This window comes from Phaseolus vulgaris, chromosome 3 (genome assembly GCF_000499845.2).
Source record: "Phaseolus vulgaris cultivar G19833 chromosome 3, P. vulgaris v2.0, whole genome shotgun sequence".
In the NCBI taxonomy this organism is placed as follows: domain Eukaryota; kingdom Viridiplantae; phylum Streptophyta; class Magnoliopsida; order Fabales; family Fabaceae; genus Phaseolus; species Phaseolus vulgaris.
This window is the reverse complement of record NC_023757.2, coordinates 41,816,823-41,835,806: the sequence shown is the minus strand read 5'-3', so window position 1 is coordinate 41,835,806 and position 18,984 is coordinate 41,816,823. Positions and strand designations below refer to the sequence as shown.

The following is an 18,984-nucleotide window of genomic DNA, read 5'->3' as shown; positions in this document are numbered from 1 at the left end:
AGCATTACGGGTCCAGAAGTACATCAAGGGGACACTCGGACAAGGATTATTACTTCCCTTTAATAATGATCTTAAGATGAAAGTCTATTGGATTCAGATTGGGGAGGATGTTGTATTACTCGAAGATCAGTCAACGACTATTTCATTTTCCTGGGAAATTCATTGGTATCCTGGAAGCCAAGGTCATCAAGCGAAGCAAAATATTGGGTCATGGCAAATGCTTGTCTGAAACTAACATGGTTATATCCTATGAGACCTCAAGGTTCCAATTAGCATGTATACACCTTTGTATGGTGACAACCAAACAACACTCCATATAGATAGGCATAATACACTACAAGAAAATCATGAAATAGAAACTAATTTTTAGTGACAAAAAATAATTAGTTGTTATAGTGACTAAATTAGAGACCATTTTAGAGACTAAAATTTTTTGGTTTCTAAATTAGTTTTTATTATTGTTAAATAGTTTCTAAATTGGTATCTAATTAGCAACCAAGGTTTTTTCTACCAAATTTAGAAACTAAATAATTTGTAGTTAAAACCTTGTTTGCTAATCAGAAACCAATTTAGAAACTATTTAACAGTAATAGAAACTAGTTTAGAAATCAATTTTTTTTTTTAGTTTTTAAAATGGTCTCTAATCTAATTACTATAACAACTAATTATTTTTTGTCTCTAAAATTGATTTCTATTTCATATTTTTTCTTGTAGTGGTATATGCAGTACATATATGCGTTGAATGAATATAGAGAAATATCATTTCCATAATATTTGATAATTTTTTTAATTAATTATTAATTAAATATTTTTATTCATAAATAAAATACTTTAAATTTCATGAAAGATTTTATTAATTAATTATCCTTTGTTTAAAATCATTTTCAATCTGTGTATAAAATTTATAATAAATAATAAATAACATTACTGTGATTATCTAACTTTCTATTAATATTAATTTTGATTAAATCAAATCAACGTTTTTTTAAATTAAAATTTTAATCAATGATTTTAAATTATTAAGTTTTACATGAAAAATATAACTTTATTAAATACAAACATTTAAAATGGCTTTTATAACCTTATTTTAGGAGACAAATATTCACTATAACATCTCTTCTTTGTGTACATAAATATTTTTTAATGAAAATAATATATGCTTAAATTATTTTAATTATATTTTCAGTTTGATTGTATATTAAAAGTCATCTTTATTATTTAAAAAAATTATTTCGAATAAAATTGGCTTAAAAAAGTAGTATGATTGAGTACTGTATAATCATAATTAATTAGCTATATTAGACATCACAAAATTAATTAATCGGTATAATGAATATCGTGTATTGTGTGGACAACCTTAAATATACACGAAGTGTGAAAAATTATATAAATTCAAAAAATATTTAAGGAAAAATATTTAATATAAATTGAATATAAAATATGCTTATCTGTTTAAATTTTTTTATTTTGATATGGATTTATGAATATTTTATTCTAATTGATGTTGAGCGAATACATTTAATTAATATTGATAAAAAATATTTAGTTATTATATAGATAAATTAAATACATGAAGTGTAGTGAAATTTATGCTTTAAAATGTTTTCTATACAAAAAAAAAAAGTTGTATAGACGAATAATTTTAGTACTTTTCTAAATGTTATAGCTTTGTACTTGAAAACTTTAGTCTATGAAGGTTTAGCCACTAAGAACAGTAGAATAGTTTAGCACAGAGATTGATGAAATATCTATTTGGATAGTATTATTTGGGTTTGCATATAACCAATGCAATGGAAAATATCTACATCTATAGAAAATGTTGTAAACTATAAAAAAATCTATGAAAAGCTTACCAAGAATAAAAGAATCAGAAAAGGAAAACCTAGTATATCTTTCCATTTGTTGAGGGAGAGGTGACATATTGCTGATTAGTTCACACTGGTAAGGCTAAAGCAGGCTGCAGCACTCTTCAATTCATTCTCAGAAACATGATCTGTGCACTTTCTTATATCTTTCAGTGATTCTTCTGAACTGCAGGCACAACATATATACAAATAATGTATCAAATATGAGCATTTAATCTTACTGCTAAATTATTCAATTCCTACTACGCATTCGTTTTATGCAATTTCTGCATGAACTTAAGCTATATAGCTGTTTGTTTTGCTAACTAATTGATGGTTTGTTCCATTTCTATAGTTTAGAGATGTATATATACTTGCATTTTTATCTACTGTTTTTTTTTTTCTGATTACAAAAATGTTACATTGTTTTGAATCAGTTTTTACTTAATTATCTCATTGATATGGTGACAAGTGTTAGAGAGGCTCTCAAATAAGCTAAAATCTACATTGTTATGCTAAAAACTGACTAAAATTGAAGGATTAATTTGTTCTAAGATAAACACTGAATGAAAGTGAAAAAAAATGTAAACTTGAAATCAAATTAAAACCTTAACAAAAGACCAAAATTATATTTTAGATTTACTGATGTGTAAAGTTGAAACTTCATGATCGTCATTAAGCAAATGCAAAACATGATTAATCAATCTACCTTGATTCGTAAGGCTCCTTGGAATAAATGTACGATTGTCTATCATCAAGTGAATCAAAAATGGGAGGCATGTCAACATAATCCTCAACAACATTTTGTTGGATGGCCAATGGCTGTGAAGAAACCAATGGAGTTTGCATTCCTATAGAATTGTCATTATTTGAACAGGGGTACTGAACCCACAAAGGATTAATGGCATTATCCTTGGAATCTAAGTAGAGGGAGCTATAATCCATGCTGTTACTGTTGGAATAGGAATGTTGCTGTGACACAGACAATGCAGTGACATTATTGTTGTAAGTGTTTGGTTGTGGAGTATGATGATTAAACAATGAGAGTGCATTATTATTAGTACATGGTGTCATGCCCAATTCTAATTGTGAAGTAACATCATCAGGCATGGAAGGAGGGCCTTGGTGATGATGTTGAGGCAGTTGCTGTTGTTGCTGCTGCTGCTGCCTGCATATTTCAAGCTGTTGATAAACTGCATGAAGCTCTTCTTCTGCAAGCCATATTTGGTATTGCAGCCTACAAATCTCTTCCCAACAGCCATGCACAGGGTACTTATCCCTATAATTTGCTTGAATAATGATAGAGTCCATGGCTATTTTCTTCTGGTTAGGCTCCAAAATCTTCAATATCTTAACGATGTTGCTGACTCCGAAAAGCTTGTGGACGTTGAGAAAGATCTTGGGTTGGTCTGCAGGGAAGTAGGGTGCAAGAAGGCATTCAGAAGTGCACTTTCTCCTCTGGTGTTTGCATGCCGCACAGGCTTGGGTTGTGCCACCCTTAAGGGTCATTCTTGAATCCCCCCCCAGCTATGTTGAGAGATGATGCTGCAACCCCTCGTGAGGAAAAGAGGAAGCGATGAATCCCTCCACGGTGGTGATGGCGATGAATGGATGAAGAAAGAGAAGAACATTAGTGAGATGGAAAGGTAGAAGGAGAAAGAGAGAGAGAGAGAGAGAAAGAGAAAGGTTGAAGTGGAATGGGTGCTGCATGTGTTTCTCACATTGGTAGCATGCTTTAATAACAAGCGGATCTGGTGGGCATGGAAAGACCCAGTAAAAGAGCAGGTGTAGGGTCATGGTGAGTGATGCCGTTAGGGATAGGTGTGTGGAGAATGTGAGAACTCCTAAATATTTGGGTTAAGTACCATCTGGTCATTTTGTCTACTTTTTTTTTTTGCTGCTTCAGATTTTAAGCAGTAATCTCATTTCATGAATATACATTTCATAGATTTGTGCCACAATATGTTCTTATCGTCTTAACAATCTAATCTTCAACTAACCTCAACTAAAAAGCAACTCACTTCTAACAGAAAACAACCATTTTTATTTGCAAAATTTCCCATCTACACCCTTCTAACACTTAATCAAAAAAAATGTATTTTTACTTTCTTTTACTTCATTCATCCCAAATTATTTTTAATTAAGTGTCATATCATTTCTGTTAGGTTAGGTCAGTGTTTTAAAAAAATAAGGTATTTATGTTTTTTTTTGGGTAAAAGAATGAATTTATGTGAAGTATTTTAGAAATGAATTTATGTGGAGTATTTTAGAAATGTTTTAATTTTATTACACCAAAAGTTAAAGTATTTGTGTGCTTTTTAATTTTTGGGTGCTGTTAACATTATGAAGTTGAATTATCATCACTATATCATTTTTCTTAAGAATTAAATATGTTTTTGAATGTAAAATTAAAAAGTGTGAAAAAATCAACTCATTTATAAGATATGTGAATTTTAGTTTTTACAGTTTCGTTAAAATGTTATTTTTGTTTTCATTTTTTTGAATTATCAATCATTGTTTTTAGTTTATGATATTGTTTTAAGATATTAGTGTTGTTTATGTTATGGTGAACAGATTCATAAGTTAAGATTGATTTGTTCTGTATTTGTTTCTCTTTTGTTTGTTAAGATTGATTTGTTGAACTTCATTCTGTATTTGTTTTTCTATTGTTTGTTGAAACCACTTTTCCATTAAAGAAGGTGTACGTTTGACAGACAAATATTGCATAGTGAAAACATGATATGGGGTTTGTTCAATTTTAAACATGTTCATGAATTTACGTGTAATTCAAAAGACCAATTCATTCACGGGAAAAGTTTCTTTTAACAATCAAAAAAGAAAACCACATACATTTCACAATCAATTATAATAATACAATAATATTTTAAATTAAGAAATAAAATAAATTTAATTAAAATAATAATTTATAGAATTGTTAAAGGTATAAGTTTTACTGTATTAAAGAATCATCACCCTTCATTCATACAACACCCCATGCTCTTTTAAAAAAAAAAAAACAAATCAAATATATAAATAGAAAAAGGAAGAGAATAAAACCCAAAATTTCTCTAACATCACAATGTACAGAAAATAAGCATTAACTAGTGAAAAAATATTGTGCTAATGTGAAAGGAATGTTAGGGTTGGTCCTTTAGTCATGTTTGGTATAAAGATGGATATTTGTTTTTTCTCTGAATTTTGATAATATATTTTTTTATTAGTGATGAATTAAATTAAATGGAGTATTTGGAGAATCTTTATGTCTAAAATAAATTCGAAATAGATCAACGGAAAACAACAACAATTACAACTACTGTAAACATTCTAATAAAGTTTGACCTACTTTGTTGGAAGATATATTTTGATTTGATCTTCTAAACATATCTTAATAAAATTAGATTACATATAGAAAATATATATTTTGTTTTATTATATTGTATTTTTTAATTATTTTATTTTTACTAGTACGTATCATTATGATTTTTTAATATTTTTGTGGCTTCTACAAGTGAAAGACAGTAATGACATCCTATTTATAATATATCAATAAAGTGAAAAAGTGCTATCAAAATAATAATGAAAAAGTTATAGGTAAAACTTAAGAATTTATTTTCCCTATTTTTACTTAGTAATGCACTCTCAAGCAGCATTTCATATTTGAGTTTCAAAATAGTTGAAATCATATAACGACTCAACAACATGAAGTACTTATATTTCTATTTTTATTTCAAATTTTAACTTATTGTTCTATGTTAAGCATTGCAATATAAAGATAAGACAAAAATCTCATTAAATATAAAGATAAATTTTTACTTCATGAATAAATATAAGGATAAAAATGAATTTATTTTGTAAAGATGAAGATGGAAATTGTCAAACCCAATCTTTCATTGAAATCTCTTAGTCTTTTTAATTGTTGGAGAGTGAACTTCAATGAAACTGGGTGAAATTGAGCCAAACATAATGAGTATTTTTTGAGAAAATAGGCGAAGACTATAAACATAGATTGTTTGTTTAAATTAATTAGAAAATAACTCAATGATACATTGTCATTAATTAAGCAAAATTTACTTTTAAACATTGGGATAACACCTTGCGAGAGAGATGAAAGTAAAGGTTATCACCACAATCCCTTATACTTATAAACAGGTAAGTAAAAACAGCATGTAAAGGATTTGTAAGACCTGCCTTTCAAATGAAGAAGTATAGAATGTGTAACCCAAAGAAACAGAAGTTGTCCCTCAGTGTGTGACCTTCAAGAACTAGGAGTTTCTTTGCACCATATCATTATTTTTTATATGCACCCAACATAGATTTTTAAACCTAACATTGCCTTTATCTTGTTTTTTTAGAAAAAAAGCTGCAGAAGAGTGTTTAGTCTGCGTTTAAACGGAGCTGGTGGTGGTACAGTGGGTTGGCGTAGCGGTGGAGGAAAACTCACTCCTAGTTGTCGTGCAGATTTTTCTGACATAAAAAACCAGTCACCATGTTTGTTCTTCGTTTTTTTTAGTTAAGATGTCCGGATCCCGATATCCAAAATTCTGCACATAGAAATCTGGAAGTCATTGTCACAACTTTAGGATATAGAAATCTGGAAGGTGAAATAGTGAGTTATGAATTTCAGATATTCATATCTTAAAGTATTTTTTGAATTCTAGATTTTTATATTTGAGATGGTTTGATTAAGTTTATGGATATTAATATCTAGTAGGCAAAGATTACTCCTTAAGGATACAAGCAACTTTTCACATAACGTTGTTGGGTGCATGTCAAAAAATAGATTGTTTCTTTCTGGACCTCCATATGTTCTTCTATCACTCCATACAAAACATGAAAAATACTTTTTTTATTCTTCTTGTACACCCTCATATTCTAGATTCATAATTTAGAATTTAATCTCAAATTTAAAAATAACATAGATTATATAATTCAGAATATATTTTTAAAAAATGGTATTCTGGATTATATATTCTGAAAGTTTTGATTTGAGAGTAACTTCTGAATTATGTAATCCGCACACGCATTTGAGAAAAAAGGCTTCCGGATTACATAATCCGAAAACTAATTTAGACTTCCAAATTATTTAATCCAAAAACTAATTATATATCTAAAAAAAACTTCTAGATTACATAATTCAGAAGCTAATTATGAATTTGAAAAAAAAAATTTGAATTACGTAATCTGAAATATTACAGAGAAATATTTTTTAATATAAAAAAATTATGAAAGTGAAAGAAATTTATGAAAGTGAAAGAAGAACATATGGAGGTGCAGGAAGAAAGAATCCAAAAAATAGTATGGTGTAGCGAGAATCAGCCCAAGAACTAATCCTTTGTTTGAATTCCCGAACTTCGAGAGACAAAAATGATAGATTTGAAAAAAAAAAGTGGGGTAGTATAGATAAAACATTATCAGTTGAAAAAAAAAACGACTTATAATACTGTATATACATGTAAAATTATTGAAACTAAATTTTTAATAAAAATAAATAAAAATAATTATAATTTTTTAATTAAAATAAATTTTCTTGGAAAACTAAATAATATAAACAAAATTTGATATAAAAATTTAACACAAAATAATATTAAAAACATAAAATGGTATAATATAGTATTATGAAAAAAAAAATCAAATTATAATAATCAAACAAAATAAAAACAAGAATCATATCATGAAAACAATCTAATACTACCAATAAATATAAAAATATATTTTCATAAAATAAAATTAAAATATATATTATTATTTAATAAATTTATTTAGACTATTTTTCAATTTATTTTTATTATTTCTTATAATTTATTATTTATGATTTAATTATTATTTTTATATATTATTATATACATTTATTTTAGTTAGTCTTATTTTAGTAATCTTATTATAATTATGATTTATAATTTTATTGTTTTATATATTATTATTATTATTATTATTATTATTATTTTAAAACTAATTTTGAATGTTTACTATATAAATATATTTATATTATTATATATTATAATTATAATTGATTATTTAAGAATATATAATCAATGATGTTACAAAAGTTATAACAATCAATTTTAACCCAGATTTTTTTTATCCGGCAATTTGGTGGTAAACAAACAAAAGACTTCAGAAGAAATAAAAGATAGTTTTCGATGTTTCCATTGAAAACTCATGGTTATACCAATAACGTTGCTATCAAATCAAACAAAAAAGAAAAACAGAAAAACAATTAACCTAAAGGAAACTTGGGGCAACTTAGAAAATTGGTCACGGAATAAAGTCTCATGTTGAGACCATACAAGATTGACCGAATGTTGTGAAGGGAAAATACTACGGAATATTCAACAACTAAAGCTTTAGCTTCCACATTTTTTTCTTCTGATATTGCAACAAAATCATTGTTTTCTCAATGAGCTTAGATATCACTAAAGAAAACTAACAAATAAATAAAATAAAGAGTCTACCCACATATCGAATTATATTGCTGAAATGATAAAATATATAATTTGCAGATGACCTTCTATATAGAGCTTATTAGGGTTTACAATTATTTATAACAAACTCAACTGATAAAGATTAACAACACTAATACGGCATTATATCAGGAAACAAAGATCAACAATCTGAGTCATTTAGTCAGCGTCAAAAACACCAAAGATTAACAATCCGAGTTGTTTAGTCAGCGTCAAAGATACCAAAGATCTCCAAAAAGTGTCTTTATACATATTGTTATTTATCTTAAAGTTTGCACTTAGTTCAAAAAATCTGACTGAAAGAAGGAACACGAGTACAAATGTTAAATCGCACAGTATTTTGCACTAATGCATATTGAACAATGGGGTATATTATAATAATCCATCTTACTTGACGCTATTCCGAAAAAGTGTGGGACAAAATTGTGCCAAAACCTCTCAGCTTTTTCCTCACTCAAGGCTTACTACAGTTAACATCTGCAACTAGAAATTGATGACATTAGTTAATTTGCTTCAATCGTACTCAACTTACGGATCCCCATCCCACACCCAGGCGGAAGTAAACAAAAATAGAGTACAGTGTTGTGGATCCAAAGATTGGTGGAAGCTCCTCAATTTACTGTTGCACAAAATCTGCCACGCAGCACGTTCCAATACAAGGTATCTTGTAAGGGAGAAGAGTAGTCCAGTAGACCAGGAAACGACACTCCTTTTACAGCTGAAGTGACAAGAAGCTGACATTTTGACAAATCTAATTGTATAAGAACTATACATCCCTTTTTCTGTTTTGAGGGAGGGGGTGGGAGGGAAATTTCTTCGACAACTCGTGAATAAACTCTCCTCGTACATGTTAAATGTTCCCTATAATAATGGGCAATTATTTCCATCATGAACATCCTAAGATCTTCTCATACATTGCTGGCCAACCTCCACAAATTGTAGTTCATCTAGCAAATTCCAAAACCTGCTTATTGGTAGGATACAAGGAATGAATCTGATATTCTCAAAACGAACCAAATGTGTTCGGTATCAAAACACCACTCTCTGGGTTCTTCTAAGTCATCCTGTTACACTAAATGCATTTGTCATCACTCTCCCCCACCAGAACCTGCTTCTATCTAAACTGAATTGTATCAAATTTTAAAATGCTATACATCCCATCAGAGGTATGTATGCCAAAACTAGTTGACATCACTGCAACTTGCAAATTTATTTGCCTAAATCACTTTAGTGTTATGCAGAAATGTAATGCATCTGCATAAACAAGGCCACGCGAGAAACCAACAGGATGCCAAACTCAACACTCTTCAGTCCAGCAAATGATGTTATCATTTCCACCAAAAATTTAGTTTACAGCTTCAAAGAAAAGAACCTGAGGTTGTAGATGCCCTCTTTCACACATTGTAAGAACATCCCCCCATCCACCAATTACCTGATCATTGAAGAAATAAAAATTTACACACCAAGAATGACAAAAAAAATCATCTGCTTATTAGATTCAACTCACCTTGACAGTCTTGTCATCGTACATAATCCATTGTTCATGGTCATGGCTGTAAGCAAAGCAATGGTAGTGCTGACCATAGTAGCAAACCTAAAAGGTAAATAACACATTAGCACACATAAGACAGTCAATTGTGGCAAGTGTTATAAGTTATAACTACTTTTTTCCACTCAAAACAAAATGTTGTTAAACCATCTAATAAAAAAGTAGGGGTCGGTGACAAAAGTATATTATTTATCTGAAGTTTTTCATTTAGATTTTTTCTTCATTTTTTTAGACAATTAAGATAAGCTCATTTAGTATGCAAATGAATCCTTTCACTGCCAGAGAAGTCCCTTCAGATAAGGTCATATTTTTAAAAGAATTTTCACCGGAAAATGTTCATAATAAAGCCAAATTCATCTTAGAGGCTTAGAATGAAACTAAATATAAACATTCCTCACGTAGTTATCATTAAAGTACATACCACTGACACCAAGTTATGGGTGCATTCAAGATTTAAACCACCATAAAGGACACTGATGTTGATCGTGGTGCTCAGGGCAGCCAGAGTTGCTGCTATATCATCAGCACTCTCACATGTATTTTGCCAACCTAGGACTGTAAATAATAAACATGTTAAGTGAAAGTATCTATAAAGCATATAAAAAATGTCAACATTCCATAAGCAACAACCTTAGGTACCTGTCATAAAAACATGGGGTGGAGTTGAGAGAAAGTGATGGATGTGGTTCAACTTGCCACAGCCATCAGCTTCTGGATCGCAAGCCAACTGATGGTTCATCTCGACAAGATTCAAAAGATTATCGAAGAAACTTGCAGGAGACTTTTCCTAAGAAGTGAAGAAGGATCCAGATAAGGTACTTAACAGGCATAATTGCATGTGGATGCTCCCACAGCAGAAAATAAGGAACACCAAGAATTATCAAGTGTAAGAAGAAAATCTCCATAAAGATACCTTCATATCACGGAGGGCACTGGCATTTATATTGTGAAAGAAGGAAGTATATTTCATATGTCTGGATTCAAGACCACAGTGATAGCAGTTCATTTGTTCAAAAATGTTCATTCCAAAAAGTGAATGTGCTATACAACTACTATTTGCACAATCCCAGGATCCCATGCAGTTAGTTTCAGCTGATTCTGCATCAGAAACACTTGAACCACGAGTAAATGATCGATGAAGGCAGTCAAATATCACTGCCAGTACCTCAGAAGCATCATTCATCTGGGCCTGTCAAATGTCAGTCAGTATATTAATTAAATCATCCACAGAAGAAATATCTTCATTCTTTGTTTATGTTAATGTAGTTACCTCCTGGAAGAAACTACTGTGAGGATACAGATTACTTAGAGCAATCCGCAGTGATGTAGGTGCAACTGCTTCTCTCCTTGAATCCTTAGATGCGATGTCCAGTGCAGTAAAGATTTCGTACAATGCACAGACAACACAAGGATTGCCCACATGATCATGCTCTGTTCTTGATCTGCCAAGAAATTCCACTCGAAAGCGTCTTAAATGCCACAATGACTGAGCTCAACAGAGAAAGAAAATGCTTTAGGCCATGGAAAATAATACATCAATAAAATAGTGCATCGGTTGATATTATAATTGTGTAGAAAACTAAGACCTACCTGTATAATAACATTGAGAAAACAATTATATTCACCCACTTCATTCTTCAGTCCAGTACCAAGCAAAGTTGCCCCATTCACATTATCAGTTGGGTCTTCTACAGGCGAGCAATCAACACCATCTAACACTGAAGAAGCCCTCTGGGACATCCTTAAACTGGAAGCCGAAGGCAAACTTCCCCGGGCTTGAAACGTGTCTGATAAGAAGAATATATTTTTGAGGTTAGAGTATTGGATAATCTATCCAGGTTCCATAACACCTAAATATAAACCCAGAATTACATTTTAGAGCAGGAAACATTAGCATCACTCCCAGGATTCAGCTAATAGTTTGTCAATTTTCTCTTGTAGATCATGTAGAAATTATGCATGGATTGGAAGGTTTCTCTTGTTGAGAGGAAATATCTCTTATTTAGGTATTGTATATCTTCGGTAAATACCTAGTAATATACTTCTAGAGTTTGTAAATTGCAGGCACATACACATAATTAGTCCTGTGGAGGCTAGTACAAAAAGCAACAGGCCAAAGGGTCAGAATAGGAGAAAGGTAAGCTTTCCAAAAATAGACCATTCAAGCCGTTTCATTTTATTTCCCGAGTCATTTACAATGAGGTGGATTTCGTGCTAATAAAGAGAGATGTGTTAAGTATAAGAATCCATCTTAGATGTATATAAGATAAAAATAATTGGTCTATGCATGCATAGAATGTAAAAGTTATACCCAGGCTTTGGCGCACAGCAATTTTAAGATCAGCCTGGAATCTTTCCTCCTCTGCATCTTCTACTGGCAACTCTCTCATCACATTTGATCCATTGTTTTTCCACACTGATGCCACATCCAAGTAATAGAAAATTAATTTTCATACTCGAAAGATGCCTTTTATTATTAGTATTATCTAAAATATATTAAAAATGACTTCAACTAGGCTTAACAACTGAAATAAGATTTCTGTATGAACATACATTTCAACAAACATATTGACAGAATCCTCCCAGGAAAGAAAGCAAAAGTGAAAAATTATATTTCAACCAGAAACTTTTTTTATTATGAGAAGAAAGTACAATAGGGGAAAAGGATCTCTAAACATGTATTATTTGAAAAAGTATAACTAACCCCAAACCATTCTATCCATAACAGATAAAGTCATTATATAACTAAGTCCATCAAAAAAATAAATCAACAAGCAAAGTCATTAGAGAATATAAATCGCAAAATTTCCCATCCACAGTATTAGTCACAAAATGAATAACATTACTGATAATAAAGTTGGAATGTCTTCTAATAGAGAGCCATGTAAAGAAAGAGAATTATGACAAAATGACAGATGAATGGATGGGTAAAACAAAGATGACTAAACAAGCGCCCAACCACTGACTTACAGACATGTAAAAGGATTAGGATACTTAATGGTGTAAAAAGAAAAAGAGGAGGTTTAAATCAACATATTGAACACACTTTTAACACTGGCAAACAAATTGTCTAAACAATGTACATAAGCCAGGTATATATACAGTCCCACAAACTAGTAACACAGTTCATTCTGAGTCGAATACTGCTTTTGAAAATAGTTAGGAGTCAAATATGATAATAAGACCCTAATTTGGAAATTATGCACCACCATAACACCAAAAGTGTATTTGGGCAAAGCTAAACTAACCATTATTATTCTCCTGACTGTTATTAAATTTGGATTTCTCTCTCAAATGAGAATCAGTATGTGTATCCTCCGCATTATCTTTTTCTGAAGAAAAAGATTCAATCTTTCCATCGACTGGTCTGGAAGAATTTCTCCGTTTATGTTTTTTTCCAGAACGCCGATCAGACACAGGTAGACCATTCTCTCGAACAACTCCATTAGGCAAATCTGCTGCAAAAATGAAACAAATAAATGTTAAGAACCTCAAGTGAAAAAAATAATAATAAACTACACATTTTAGGACATTCAAACAACCAACATTGTTTAACTTTAGACTGATGCAAATAAATGGAACCATTTGTTGTGGTTGTTAGAACACCATCCAGATTGCTTCGGGATCCATTATCCTGTACCAACTGGTCCTGAAAAATATGCGTAAGTTCAGAGGTATATTTCGTTTAATAACACATTCTTATTTATAAAGTATTATTTCCTTTCATTTGTTCGTTTGCAAAGTAGTATAATTCTGTCTCCCTACATGCAGAAATTCTATCTCCCTACAAGCAGTAGAAGAAACTAAAAGGAGAGAGATTCCTACTTGCACAGTTTCTCTTACTTGTTTGTATGAATCTAGTGAATCAGTATCGGCCTTTGTTTGACAATCTTGAAGATCTTCTTCCACTTCTAAGTACAACCCAGATGACTTTTTTTGTTGCTCTGCAAGATGCCTCTGTTTGGCTTCATTTTCTATCCTTCGCTGGAACTCCAAAGTTTCTTCAAGCTTTTTTTCCTCCTCTTCTAGCTCAATTTTCCGTCTAAATTCCTCTTCAAGTTGTTCTAAGTCATCATCATTCATAGAACCAACTTCATGATCTAGGAAGTCACTTTCAGGTGCAACTAGATTGGAACTGTAACAGAAACACATCAAAATCAATTTTAAGAAGACTGACAGTGATTTTAGAAGATACACAATAAAAATCAAGAAAAAAGGAAACATATACTGACTCGGGAACAGTAGATCCCACTGAGAACTGCACATGATCACCCGTGGCCTGCAAGAGAGAAAGAAAGTTTAGTCAGTTGTCATAGAAAATTAGTCAATGAACCCCATATATAAAAACATTAAACATCCATGATAAACACCTTTATATCTCTTGCTTTTCTGTGATCTTTATTCTTCTTCCTATCTTTTGTTTTCTCGACATGTTTTGTGCTCTCACTTCCACCTTTAACAGCCTTCTTGGAATCTAGAGCAAGTTCAGCCAAAAATGCTTCACTTGCAGCATCAGACTTCTCTCTTGCATCCTTCTCGGCTAAATCTTCCAAAAGTGCCTAAAATATCAAAACAAATGTACAATTACGTAAGGGAAAGGTAAAACAACAGCACATGCTTCAGCAGTTTGAATACAAACCCTTAGGTACGACTTCACTAGAGGCACCAATATTGCTCGATAATCATTAGCAGAAATAGGCCCAAGCTTGAATTCCAATTGCTGCATCTCTGTGACACTTCTAATTATTCGGGCATCAATTTTGCTAAGCTACATAGTGAAAGGAAGGTTAGAACAAGGAAGGATATCCTTGCTGTTATCTCTGTAGACATATGAAACAAACAAACTGACCTCTATAGATAAATGCTCCTTCAGTTTCTGAATAGCATTTTCTATACAGCCATCCATTTGGTGCAAGTAGTCCTTCATTCTCCATTCATCTTCTTCACCAGATTCCAAGTCACATAATTGAGAAGTTACACCAGCATAAGTTTCCTCATAACCAAATTGATTGACATTCCTTGCTTCTGCTTCTTGCAAAACATTTGATATAGCATCCAACTCAAACCTATTGCTGACATACATCATATCATTCTCACTCTCTATGAGCTCTTCTCTTCGCTTTCTTAAGACAGATTCATAGCTTCGCTGAACAAATTCCCCAACAGTTTCCCTCTTCTTACCTTCTTCAAGACATAGATCCTCTACAGTTTGCAGCGCTTCCTCATAACTTAAACGCTCACCCTTTTTCTCACATAGGCCCTGTAGGTGATAAAACTCCTTCTCAAGCATCTGGACAATTTCCTTTCCTTTATTTATTTTATCTTCTCTGATCCGCAGCCATGATGTCACTTGATCCCCAATAGGAGAACTTGAAAATATCCAGGATAGAAAAGCATCGTTATAGCATGAAGTTCCATCAGGAGACCTTGGGGTGGTCACATCATCCAAGACAGACCCCTGATTTGTACCAGCAGTGACTTGTGTTTGCAGCAAACACTCATCCAGTAGGAGTCGTGATGCATCTCCATCGAGTACAATCTTGTCTTTAATCTCGGGACCTTGACTGATATTCAGCAAATCATTTGTGGGACTACTACCTTTATCAGCATTTCTGGCCAAGCCACATGCGTGAGATATTTCCTGCAGAAATTGGAAGATTGTCTTAAGCTGTGAAGGTCCTAGAAAGCATATGCACATTGGTGTTTGGTCCACGCCATGACTTAGAAGTTGAGAACCAGCAGCGAGACCCTGTATCTCACCCATAGTAAATTGTATGACCTTGTTCAGATGACTAGCAGCAAGACATTTGTGCCTAATAAGAGTCTCAAACATGCCATGAATCTTCCCCAGAAGTTTTGCACGCTCAGGATCATCAGATACTGGCCAACAATCAATAATGCGATCAGCCACAGATAGTTGGTCTTCAACACCTTCTCTTACATTATTTTCTATAATTTTACAATGGTTATTGCATTCTTCCAAACAATTACGAAGAGTGTCCCCTGAACTTTCCTTCTCAATGTAAGAGCTGCTTGCTTCTTTAAAACAAACATTATAGTCCAGAGTATGATTATCCAAGTATAAATCCTCAGAAAGTGATGGACTTTTGAACCTTGCTTTATTATCAAGCATTCTAACTGCAGCTAAGACATCCAGAGGCTTCCATGAACAATTAAGAATCATCTCAATCCATTCACTATCCACATTTTGGGGCAGAAGTCTCTGCATTTGTGGCGACAGACTCCCCATATGCTCCTGCACAACATGATGCCTATGAGAATCCGGGTTGTAATGTTTCTCTTCACAGTTGCAGCAAGGCCAGAATTTCCAAGTTTTATTGGCCTCAGCATAAGACAAAGCCTCTGACAATATATCATTCGGCAAAGTATCCTTCGAAGACCCATAGTGCAACTTAAGATCACATGTTTTAACCCTCAGAAAGTTCTTCTTCCTATCTACGCTAACCGACTTCCAATAGGAGTGCACCCATTTCATCCTTTCCGTTGTAAAACCACTCTTCCTCACATTTCCATGCCTTCTCCTATCACCAATCCTCTGACCAGATCCTGCAGATGAATCCAATGGTCTGTCATCCCTATCTCCTTCATTCGGAGATTGTGGTGCCTCTGACTTCTGTTGCAACAGCCTGGCAGCAGCCACTCGCACTTCAATTTCCTTCCGTCTTTCCTCGGGCGTCTTGGTCACTTTCTTGATCTCATTAGGCCTTCTAGTCTGAACCAGCCTCACCTCCATGGGGTCCTCTGGAGTCCTCCTTATCGGAATCAACCGAAACCTCTCCTCCCCGTTACTCAAATTCTTCATCCAAGAAGACAAGGAAGCTATATTCGACTTCTGAATAAGCTGCCTCAACTCATTCTGCACGTGCGCAATACGTTCCTCAGTAGATGATGCTTTCTGCTCACTCTCATCCTGCAACGTCTCCTTGGCAGGATCACTGGGGTTCTCGATAGCGAGCCCCCTCTCGCACTCATGCACCACATCCTCGTAATCTTTCCCTTCACTTGCCGCCTCCAACATCACCGTGGCACGGAAATGCGCGTACTCAACGGAATTCGGCATGAGCTCCACCGCGTGGCGCGCCGACTCTAGCGCGTTCTTCAAATGCCGCTGCTTCGAGCTCGGGTCGGTGATAACCGTCGCCGTTTTGAAACACATGAGGCTGTGAACTCGGTGGACGAAAGCGGAGTGAGGCGAACCCTCCTCTCTGGAGCAAATCTCCCGCAACAGCTTCATTGCCTTGTTGTGGTTCCCGCGGCGGAGCGTGGTCAGGGCGCGCTCGCATTCGAGCTTGATTGTGGAGTAATCGGAACCCTCGGATTGGGGCGGAGTCAATTCGATCTTGCTAGGGTTATGTGGTTTGTGATCGGAAACATTGCTAGCGTCAGCGTCCGGCGAGGTGGAACCGTTGGCGGCTCCGCCGACGCCGGATTGCACCGCCGGAGAAGCCGCCGCAGATGGTTTCGTGCGCGGCACTGAGTTTCTCTTTTTGTGTCCCATCGATTGAGTTCATACAAATCCGATTCGCGTGCATAAACACCCGTGCAAGAATCGGCTAGCGTGGCTGTGCAAATAGTATAGAAGCGACACAAACTACGAAAAGATAGAGAAAGAGATCAAGAGTGACCTGACCTAGATAAGTGGCCGAGGAAGGTAGTGAGTGGTGGCCGGTGATAACGGTTATGGAGAAGGATCGGCGGAAGAATCTAGAAGGTGGTGAGAAGTTTGAATGGGAAGGGTTTGGGGAAACTGAGAAGGAAAGAAGACAGTGAAGAGAAGGGAAGAAGACAGTGAAGAGAAGAGAAGAATAGAGAGAGCACCTACCCACACAAGAGGGTGGGGTTTCATGAGACACAAAGCAGGGAAATACTGATAAATTTAACAAATAAAAATAAATTTAATTATTTATACCTAATAAATCAATCCGATCAACGTTCATCCACTCCTATTTCTTAATTGCATAATCCTTCTTTTTATTATTTTCTAAACGGAAAAATTAAAGATTTTAAATTTTCATATAATTCATTCTTTTTTTTCTACAACAATTTAATTTAAACTGACTGTATTTAAATATATAGTTGTAAATATTGACATTAAATTTGTTGCTCTAAAGAATGAGATGACATAATTGGTTTACATCATGGGTCAGATTATATTTATCACGTGATCTTCCAACTAAACCTGACCCGGAATAGGGGTTCAAAAACATATATTTTAACAAAATTATTTATTAAATAGAAAAAATGAGAAACCTATAGTCCCCAAAAAATATATCACAAGTTTTATAATATCTGCTGTATTATTTTGTATGATAAATTCGGGTCATTTTCTTGAAAATGATGTAAAATCCAAGTGTTATCTTATCTGGTTGAATAATTATTATTTTATGTGTAAGCACGCACAAGGTTCTTTTTATAACTAAAACTAATAAATTAATTGTTTTAATGTTGATAACAAAGAAAAAATTAAACATTTAACTTTATATTATAAATAGAATTTATAAAAACTAAATCATTTAAACATATAAATTAGATTTTAAATTTATGATAAACATATTTTAAATTTGACATTTGTCAAAAAAATAATAAAATTCAAGTTAAATATAAAGATAAAAAAAAAGTATAAATAAATAGCACAAAGTTAAAAATACTATTAAATAAAAACTTTTGAACACATTCTCACTGAAAAATTTCTTAAACACTCATATTTACTATTTAGATTTAGAATTTAATGAATTTTTAGTACCCAAGTCCTTAAAAAAAACTTATCAATTATAATCATAAGTTTTCTTTATTAACATTTAGTTTTTACTACTTAGTATAATTATTAAATAGTAATTGAATTTCAGGTTAATAGATATATAAATTGTCATATTTTATCATTTAGTATGTTTCTAGTATCTAATCTCATCTTATTATATTTGCTTCAAAGGTTTTAATCTTGATGAAGAAGAAAAGACATTGAGAAAAAAACTTGTTTGTTTGTATTAAAAAGTAATGATTTGTATGAAAAGTTGTGGAATTATATGTATGTTATCCTTTGAGGGAAATCTTCATAATTTGCAATGAAAGTGAGGTGGACATCACTACAATTATAAAATTGTTCTCGTGT

The 18,984-nt window shown here is 32.8% G+C and overlaps 2 protein-coding genes across 9 annotated transcripts; both read right to left on the bottom strand.

Moving 5' to 3' along the window:
* Positions 1 to 1,859: 1,859 nt before the first annotated feature.
* Positions 1,860 to 3,531, bottom strand: LOC137805935 (LOB domain-containing protein 27-like). The gene is made up of 2 exons (XM_068605809.1): positions 2,554 to 3,531; positions 1,860 to 2,031 (listed from the first exon to the last, which is right to left on the bottom strand). Exons 1-2 carry the CDS (start codon positions 3,351 to 3,353, stop codon positions 1,929 to 1,931), a joined length of 903 nt encoding a protein of 300 aa, XP_068461910.1. The 5' UTR covers positions 3,354 to 3,531; the 3' UTR covers positions 1,860 to 1,928.
* Positions 3,532 to 8,626: 5,095 nt separating this feature from the next.
* LOC137807808 (uncharacterized) lies at positions 8,627 to 17,759 on the bottom strand. Of its 8 annotated transcripts, none has more exons than XM_068608612.1 (15): positions 14,704 to 17,759; positions 14,494 to 14,622; positions 14,225 to 14,413; positions 14,087 to 14,133; positions 13,680 to 13,989; positions 13,401 to 13,503; positions 13,103 to 13,312; positions 12,166 to 12,270; positions 11,445 to 11,641; positions 11,125 to 11,340; positions 10,768 to 11,043; positions 10,494 to 10,641; positions 10,276 to 10,409; positions 9,813 to 9,899; positions 8,627 to 9,737 (listed from the first exon to the last, which is right to left on the bottom strand). In XM_068608612.1, exons 1-15 carry the CDS (start codon positions 17,371 to 17,373, stop codon positions 9,651 to 9,653), a joined length of 4,908 nt encoding a protein of 1,635 aa, XP_068464713.1. In that variant the 5' UTR covers positions 17,374 to 17,759; the 3' UTR covers positions 8,627 to 9,650. The 8 variants fall into 8 exon arrangements, with proteins under 8 accessions (XP_068464713.1, XP_068464714.1, XP_068464717.1 ...); XM_068608613.1 differs by having other exon boundaries at positions 13,103 to 13,309; XM_068608616.1 differs by having other exon boundaries at positions 13,437 to 13,503.
* Between the last annotated feature and the right edge of the window lie 1,225 nt (positions 17,760 to 18,984).

Excerpts from the sequence above, each read along its gene's own strand:
- LOC137805935 (XM_068605809.1), bottom strand. The coding sequence starts at position 3,353 with ATGACCCTTAAGGGTGGCACAACCCAAGCCTGTGCGGCATGCAAACAC. Across the intron at positions 2,032-2,553 it reads AAGGAGCCTTACGAATCAAG|TTCAGAAGAATCACTGAAAG; the intron begins GTAGATTGATTA and ends TTGTGCCTGCAG.
- LOC137807808 (XM_068608612.1), bottom strand. The coding sequence starts at position 17,373 with ATGGGACACAAAAAGAGAAACTCAGTGCCGCGCACGAAACCATCTGCG. Across the intron at positions 13,504-13,679 it reads AAGTAAGAGAAACTGTGCAA|GACCAGTTGGTACAGGATAA; the intron begins GTAGGAATCTCT and ends CATATTTTTCAG. Across the intron at positions 11,642-12,165 it reads TGCTGTGCGCCAAAGCCTGG|ACACGTTTCAAGCCCGGGGA; the intron begins GTATAACTTTTA and ends TCTTCTTATCAG.